Here is a 7,995-nt window from a genome sequence, read left to right as displayed (position 1 = left end):
CCCTGGCCTGGGACCACTGTCTTCTTCCTGAGCCCAGGGGACCCAAGCCTCAGAGTACATCGGCCCATCCACTCCCCCAAAGAGCCTGAGAGAATAGTTCAGGTCTGAGTTTCTGGTCTTTGGAAAAAGAAAGTGTGTTCAGTTGTCATATTACACTATATTCACCAAACTGCACATGGTCTTTTCCACATGACCCACATGAAAATATGCCTCATTTTAAAAACTTGACTGCATGTTATTTATTATATTTTATTGATATACCATTAATTACTGAAACAGTCCTGATGGATCAATACCTTGTTTCCATGGCAACAGTGGGATGGAAAGTGGTGCATCAGCAAGCTGGCGAGCCTCCTCCTGCAGCCCCTCCCTGCTCCTCCCCGGTGGTCTGATCAGACCTCCCTGTGTCCACACCACCCTGAATCTGCATGTCCAATCACCATGTCCCTGGGATAAATTCCTAGCAATGGAATTTTTAATGAATGGGTTATACACATGAATTTGGATAGTTTGTGCCAAACTGTCCAGAAAAACGCTTAATTTTATGCAAGTTTTATACATGTAAATTTGAAATTGCATGATTTTAAAAACCATGATAATCCCCCTAAACTTCAGCTTTTCAAGGGGAACCACAAAATTTCAAAGTCAGCCTTGTTTGGCAATAGAAACCAAAACAGAGGAAGGAGACAGGACTGGTTTTCACAGGAAAGATACAGATGATGTCATTTGTCCAACCCACATGTGGTCACAGCAGGGTGCCATCCATAAGCAGCTCAGTTTTCTGTTTTTTGTCAAAAAACAGTGACAGGATGAGTCCCAGGCTGTGGCTGGGCAGGTGCAGTGTCTCCTTTGTGAAAGAATTCTGTTGACTTCCCCGGTTCCTCCTATTTGGGGGAGATAATATGGAGAAAAGGCTGAAGAGAAACTAACACCTCGGAAGTTAAAAAGTCCATCAGGCACCGGGCTGACAAGCTAGAACTTCTAAGGTCCGAAGCTGAATAAAGCGGTCCTACTATTTGACTCTACAGCACCCCCACCCCATCATAGATGGCCTTTTACTTATTTTATCTTTTTACAAACACTTGCAGTGTTTACTGTGTCAGGTGGCATTCTAAGCACTTAACACATCCGATCCCATTTATTCTCATGACGAGATATTATGCTCATTTTACAGATGAAGATACTGAGGCACAGAGACATTCGGTGTCTCGTGCAAGGTTGCAGAGCCCGAACGTAGTGTAGTTGGGCTTCGACCCCAGGAGCTTCGACTCCATTTAACACGACAGTGATGAATCACTTAAATGCTACAGATCATTAATAAAGATTTTAAGGTTGAATGTGTGCTTTCTCATTGTAAACTGTTCAAAGATAAAGGATTGTCACTAGTGTTGGGTTCTTACATTTTTGACTCTTGATCATTGGGAATTAATAAAAAGTGGTGCTGACGTAGTTCAGCATAAAGTGCTTTTGTGTTCAGGACTTTTGTCCTCAGTCAGGCATTCTAATGAGGAGGCTGGGGGAGGTTAAGCTGCTTCCCCAGTGCCTGCCAGCTGGAACCTGAAAGAATCAAAATTCAAACTCAGACCTGGCAAGCCCAGAATTTACACTGTGGAGTCCACCATGTGACCTGTGTTTGTTGGTCACGTGTGTTGGGGCAGATCAGATCGACATATCCTTTGACCGCCAATGATTTCGGCCACAGGGTGACTGTGAAAACAGGGTCATATTAGGACACAGTCAGCAGCCACAAGGCAGAATTAGTCTTGATGCGAAACTGCATGTTCTATGAGCCGCTGGCCCCAAAGGTTGCTCATTTGAAGTAACAATGCTCGCGACAACCAAGGAAAGTTGCCAGCTTTTGAAGGAAAATTCAGATTCCTCTAACTGGCTGTGTAGCTTATGCAAACCATTTGAGCTTTCTCGGCTTCGGTTTCCTCACCCTTAAACAGGAAGTTTATACTCTCAGAACAAATTAAGTCCATGGGCCAGGCACTTTGCCAGGCAAAAGGGAAACAATAGCAGCCCAAGTCCTGAAACTTACAGAGGGTGGAGATTGACCGAGAGCAACCACATTGATGTCTTTAGAATAAATACCATATAATGAGACATGCTATGCAGAGGATTAAGATAGAGTGTAGTGACAGAGTGAGTGACACAAGCATAGAATAAATGGTTAGGGAAACCATCTCTGAGGGGACCTTTCAGCTGAAGTGTGAGCACTAATGAGATGGGGTGGAAGAAACAGCTGGTGCAAAGGCCCTGAGGCAGTGATGATCAGCCTGGGAAGCTCAGGGAACTGAAAAACAGCCAATATGCCTGACTAGGGATGTTGGGCCAATTTTAAGTGATGTTATGAGGTTTAATTTGATTCTAAATGTGACAGGAAGCCAGAGTTTTAAGTAGGAGAATAAAATAATCTGATTTGCATGTTTCACTGCCACTCTGACTGCTGTACAGAGAATGGGAAAAGGAGTAGGGAGGAGAAAGAGAAAAAGAAAGATTAGCTTTTCTGGTTTGTGTCTCAAAAACCAGAAACTTCAGCTTCATAACGCAGGAACCTAACACAATTTCTCTTTTCTATTAGGTCAGGAAGCCAAGATGAGCATGGTGGCACGAGATGCTGGGCTCAGACAAGTACACAGCACTGCAGAGAGGCTGGGCTTACCACTCTGGTGTGCGCAGTAGAGCGAGAGACCTCCGTGTTCTCAATTTCAAGCCCTTTCTGCATCCCCCTGAACCACTTCTTATATTCCATTCGCACCTGCAAGTGGGAGGTACATGGAGGCTTATTACATTCAGAGTTTGGCTCCGAAGGAAGGACCCTAAAATAGGAGAGTAAAGATGCGAATGCCCAGCCTTGCTCTCTACAGCTCTTCCCATTGGTTTACTGTGGAATGTTGGCCATGCTTGTGTTGATTTATTTTATTTAAATTTGACTTCCTCAGTCATAGAAAAGGTGCTTACTGAATGTCAAGGACCATAAGACTTTATATATAGCAATAATGATTAAAGTGACAGTGGCGGTGATAATGGTGACGACGATGAAGGCGGTGGTGACAAAGATAGCACAGGGTGGTGGTTATAAAGGTGATGATGGTAGTGATAATGAAAGGGAATATGGTCATGATGGTGATGATGGTGACAGCAAAGGTAATGATGGTGGTGACTGTGATGGTGATAAAAACTAGCTATGTTGAATGCACATATGTACAATATATCACTTAATTCTATCAGTAAGGAACTTCTTGTACCCAGTCACCATTACAGATGAAGAAATTGAGGCTCTTGGAGATATATTGACTTGTCTAAAGCCACACAACCAGCCTTCAAAATCTTGTCATTCCCCCTCCAGAGCCCTGACATTAAACCACCGATGTGATTCCATGAGTTGTCTTCCTTTAACCTCCTTAAAATTATAAAGGACATCTGAATAGTTAATACTCAACATTAATTTACCAAAACATTTAAGGTGTACTTTACTTCTGTGTGTAAGGAGTACTAAGCATTAAGAAGGCACTAACAAACAAAAAAGAAATTAATGAAGTGTTAAAATGTCATTTTGTCACTTGCATCTTAATTGCTGGTAGTTCCACTCATTAACAAAGGAAAAAAGCCAGGAAAACTGTTCCCAGTCTTCTGTGAAGAGTAAAATTATAATAATGACCTTCACTGAGAACTTGGTGTATGGCAAGGACTGTGTGGAGCTTAATATTGAATTGACATTGAATTATCTCATTTAATTATTGATGTGAGATAGATACTGCCACATTTTCAAATGAGCAAACTGAGGCTCAGAGAGGGAAGCAGCCTGCCCAAGTTCACAAGCAACCCACTCAGTGGAAAAACTAGGATTAAACTCAGTTTATGGTAGATTTTGCCAAATATGCCAGTGCCCTCCATGAAGTACCCCTCACTGCAGGAGGATTAGTCATCCTCTCTCTAGTGAATTCAGGTTTGGCCATGTGACTTGCTTTGGCCAATGAAAGAGAGCTGAGCTATTCAGTGCCGTGATCACCTTTCCCTTTGCCATGAGAGCACTGATGGGTGCTGCCCCTCAGCCTGCATCCCCAGATGAAGACAATGTAGCGCATGTAGCTCTGTAGCAAGAGCAAGAAATAAATCTTATTGTTGTAAGTCCCTGACATTAAGGGTGGGGGCACTATTTGTCACTGCAGCAGAATCTACCTTATCCTGACTGATGACATGCTGTGCTATGAACTAGTTTGTCCTCCACTCCCTAAAGTCATATATTCAAGGTCTAGCCCAGCAATGTGACTGACTTTTAGATATGGCCTTTATAAAAGCAATTAAGGTTAAATTAAGTCATAAGGATAGAGTCCCGATTCAATATATTGTGTCTCTACTGAAAGAAGCATGAAAGCTCTCTCTCAATCTCTCTCCCATGTGAAGACATAGCAAGAAGGTGGTCGTAGGCAAGCGAAGAAGACAGATCTCACCAGAACCTAACTGGTGGCACCCTGATCTCAGAATTCCAGCCTCCAGAATTCTGAGAAGATAAACATCTGTTGTCTAAGATACAACAGGCCTCTGCTATTTTGTATGGCTGCCTGAGCAATTGAATGCATGATCCTAAGAGATATGCTCAAATGGTAAATGTTAGAAAACTAAATGAAACCCAGAGCACACAGCAAAAACCCAAGCAGCAACTCAACTCCTTTCCCAGAGTCAAGACAACCTCAAAATATTAAAGGTCACAGAAGAACAAGAAATAAACAACTATTCAATAAAGCTCAGAGACAAAGTAATTAGCTTTACCTGGCGATTAAAGAGACAGTATACCACAAAGATCAAAACCCCCTGCAGGACATTGATGATGGTGAACATGTAGGCAACGACTGATCCAATTGTCTTCCCAACTTCATCAACCATAAAAAAGCCAAGGCTCCAGGAACAGCCCAAGATAAACAGCTGAGCAATGGCTTTAAATGTCATGACCCTGAAAAGGAAAAAGAGTAAATTACTACCATTCATGAGGGACTCAGTGCTTGCTAGGCACTGTGCGCAGTTCTTTGCATGCTTCACTTTATTGAAACTTCCTAACAACCTCAGGTGGTTAAGTGGTTCCACAAAGGTATGCGTCTTGAAGATTTGGCAGTGCCTGTGTTTTCAATTATTGCCTCTGAAAATAACACTTTCTTCTACCCTTGGAAATGATTTCCCTGCAAAGTCTCTTACCTGGACTTATTAAAGGATTTGTAGAAAGTGCATTCTGAAAATTTTTATTGAAAAAATGTGGCCCTGGCTGGTGTGGTTCAGTGGATTGAGCACCAGCCTGCAAACCAAAGAGTCGCTGGATCAATTCCCAGTCAGGGCACATGACTGGGTTGCAGGCCAGGTCCCCAGTAGGGGGTGTACAAGAGGCAACCACACATTGATGTTTCTCTACCTCTCTTTCTCCCTTCCCCTCTGCCTAAAAATAAATTAATTAAATCTTTAAAAAGAAAAAATGTAGATGATGATGATATCATACATTCAGAACATAACACAGTGTTGGATTTCTTCAAACAAAAATTGTGTCTAGAGTGGCATTGTTGATGGCCACTGGCTAGGTAAGCTGATGTGTGTAAATGTGTGTGCACATTGTTCTGTGTGTATGTGTGTAGAAGTATGGAGGAACACTGACAAGGGGACACTCTGACCCTCCAGGATCAAAGAAACTGAGGCAGAGTGGTTAGATTGGTCTCCTAAGTACATGAGATCAAGGGCAGGGTCTGAAGTTAGACAGAAATTCCTTTAAGTTTTGTTCACATGACTCACCAATGCAAGGCTCTTGCTCTTGGGTAAGATGAGCAATTTGTTCCTATTATCAATGGGGATGTTAGTACTGACCATCAGAGAAGTTGGTCATGAGCATTCAATGAATCAATCTTGGTAAATGCCCAGCATCTATGGAGTTCCTAGTTAATATGAGTTGCCAGCAGTGTTTTTAATAATTTAAGTCAGTACTAATGAGAATTATTTCTACAACCAAGGAAAATAGAATCCAAAAGTGGGTGGACTCTCAGGGATAAAAGGATAATATTGATACTCTTGGCTACACAAATGAGGCACTCAGTGAATATTTACTGAATAAAGAGATGAGAGAATACATGAAATTACCTGAAAATTATAGTTCTTACTTCTATAACTTTTCCCTCATGTACTCCTTATTACACTACCAGGAAATTTTATGTCACTTTTGTATGGGGTTCTCTCTTTCCGGCAGAGTTGTCCTGTAGTAAATGCCACTGATTCTGGTACCTTCTTACTTGGTGTCTTTTTTTTTTTTTAAGATTTTACTTAGTTATTTTCAGAGAGAGGGGAAGGGAGGGAGAAAAGGAGGGAGAGAAACATCAATGTGTAATTGCCTCTCACATGCCCCCTACTGGGGACCTGGCCTGTAACCAGGCATGTGCCCTGACTGGGAATTGAACCAGCAACCCTTTGGTTCTCAGGCTGGCACTCAATCCACTGAGCCACACCAGCCAGGGCTTACCTGGTATCTTGAATGGTGGAAACCTCCTTATTGAGGGAGGAAAGTTTGTTTCTCAAAATCCACAGAATTTGAAAGTAGAACGTGAAGTTTATCTGTGGAAACAGCATACAAAATTAAGTTAGAATTTTCTTTTGAGGCCATGTCATGCAATCCAACTTGAGGCGAACCTAACAATCCTTCCCCAAAAGATACAGGCTTCATAAGGATGGTAGGACATATGCTCTGGTCTAAATGGCTCAAGGCATATAATCTGTGGCACTTGGTGCTTGGTACTTGGCTCAGGGTGACTACATAATTTATCATTCAAACCAGGATGATGGATATAAATGGAAAGTCCCTGGCCAACAGAAAAACATGTTATCCTATTCAGAATAGATACTTGCTAAATATTTGTTGAGTACATGAATATAGAATTTTTAAAAAGAATGTCCAGTACAGGGTTATTTATGCAGTAGCCAAGGAAAGACACAAGCAACAGTATTTCCAGTAAGGGGGTTGATCACATCAGGCTGTATTTCCTTACTTTCATCTCATTTCCCTTTAACAGATAAACACTCTCTATGCTTGGCTCACCCAGGACAAGCATACCCATAAGTAACCATCACTGGTCACTTACCAAGATAATGAGAGCCACTGGCCCCATGAAGCTCCAGATGAACCCTTTATCAAGCTTGAGCCAGCAGCTGTTGAGAGAAAGATAAGGATTCACTGATTATTTCTCAGGGAAAAAGGCGGAGGCGGGGGCAGGGTCAATATACATTCCTGTAACAAGATCTGAGCAATGCCAGGAGCTGTTTAGTTCAGACTTGGCTTCAGATGGAATCCGACATGGATCTTCCTCTGATACAGGCTGTGTGCTCTGAGCCTCAGTGTCTCCAGGTGCAAAGTGGGGCCAATGGAAGTACTGAGAAAACTTAAATGGCCGTCTACCAAGTCTTGGAATGAGGTTGGGTCAATCCTGTGACTTGGTTGTTCTCCAACAGTGTGTTAACTATTCCAGGTATTTTGCTACTCCATATAAACTTTAGAACCAGTTTGTCAGTATCCAGAAAATGTTCTGAAATTTTGATTGTGAATGCAATGTGAGCCTATAGATCAAATTGGGAAGAACTAATTTCTTGACAATATGCAGTCTTTCTATCCATGAACATGAACTATTTCTTCATTTATCGGAGCTTTCTTTGATTTCCTTCTTTAATGTTTCCTCATATGCATCTTGTAGGAAATATTAAATGAAGTAATGTGCACACAGTTTTTGGATACAGTTCATGGCAGAGTTAAGGTTCAGTGAATGTAGGTATCCTAATAATGATTGCTATAATAAAAAAGAGTAAAAATTACATCATTTGAAAAGCATTATGTAATGGGAATCATATGAAATGTAACCTTTTGGTGGTTATTAGACCTCTATGCATATGATAAAATTGCCAGAACTAAATACACACAAAGAGGTACAAGTAAAACTTGTATGAATTAGCTCAGTGAATTGCTTCAATGTC

At 41.6% G+C, this 7,995-nt stretch overlaps 1 protein-coding gene across 2 annotated transcripts in view; it reads right to left on the bottom strand.

The window, feature by feature from the left end:
• Positions 1-211: 211 nt before the first annotated feature.
• LOC114503633 (adhesion G protein-coupled receptor E4-like) overlaps positions 212-7,995 on the bottom strand; it is a 34,658-nt gene continuing 26,874 nt past the window's right edge. For both annotated transcript variants that reach the window (XM_036032286.1, XM_036032287.1), the window contains 5 exons: positions 7,113-7,179; positions 6,497-6,588; positions 4,777-4,957; positions 2,666-2,761; positions 212-884 (listed from right to left, as the gene is read on the bottom strand). In XM_036032286.1, the coding sequence (XP_035888179.1) occupies positions 792-884; positions 2,666-2,761; positions 4,777-4,957; positions 6,497-6,588; positions 7,113-7,179 (529 nt within the window). In that variant the 3' untranslated portion in view covers positions 212-791. The remainder of the gene's footprint in view (positions 885-2,665; positions 2,762-4,776; positions 4,958-6,496; positions 6,589-7,112; positions 7,180-7,995) is intronic.

This window comes from Phyllostomus discolor, chromosome 8 (genome assembly GCF_004126475.2).
Source record: "Phyllostomus discolor isolate MPI-MPIP mPhyDis1 chromosome 8, mPhyDis1.pri.v3, whole genome shotgun sequence".
NCBI classification, from domain to species: Eukaryota; Metazoa; Chordata; class Mammalia; order Chiroptera; family Phyllostomidae; genus Phyllostomus; species Phyllostomus discolor.
This window is presented reverse-complemented; position numbering and strand designations above follow the sequence as displayed.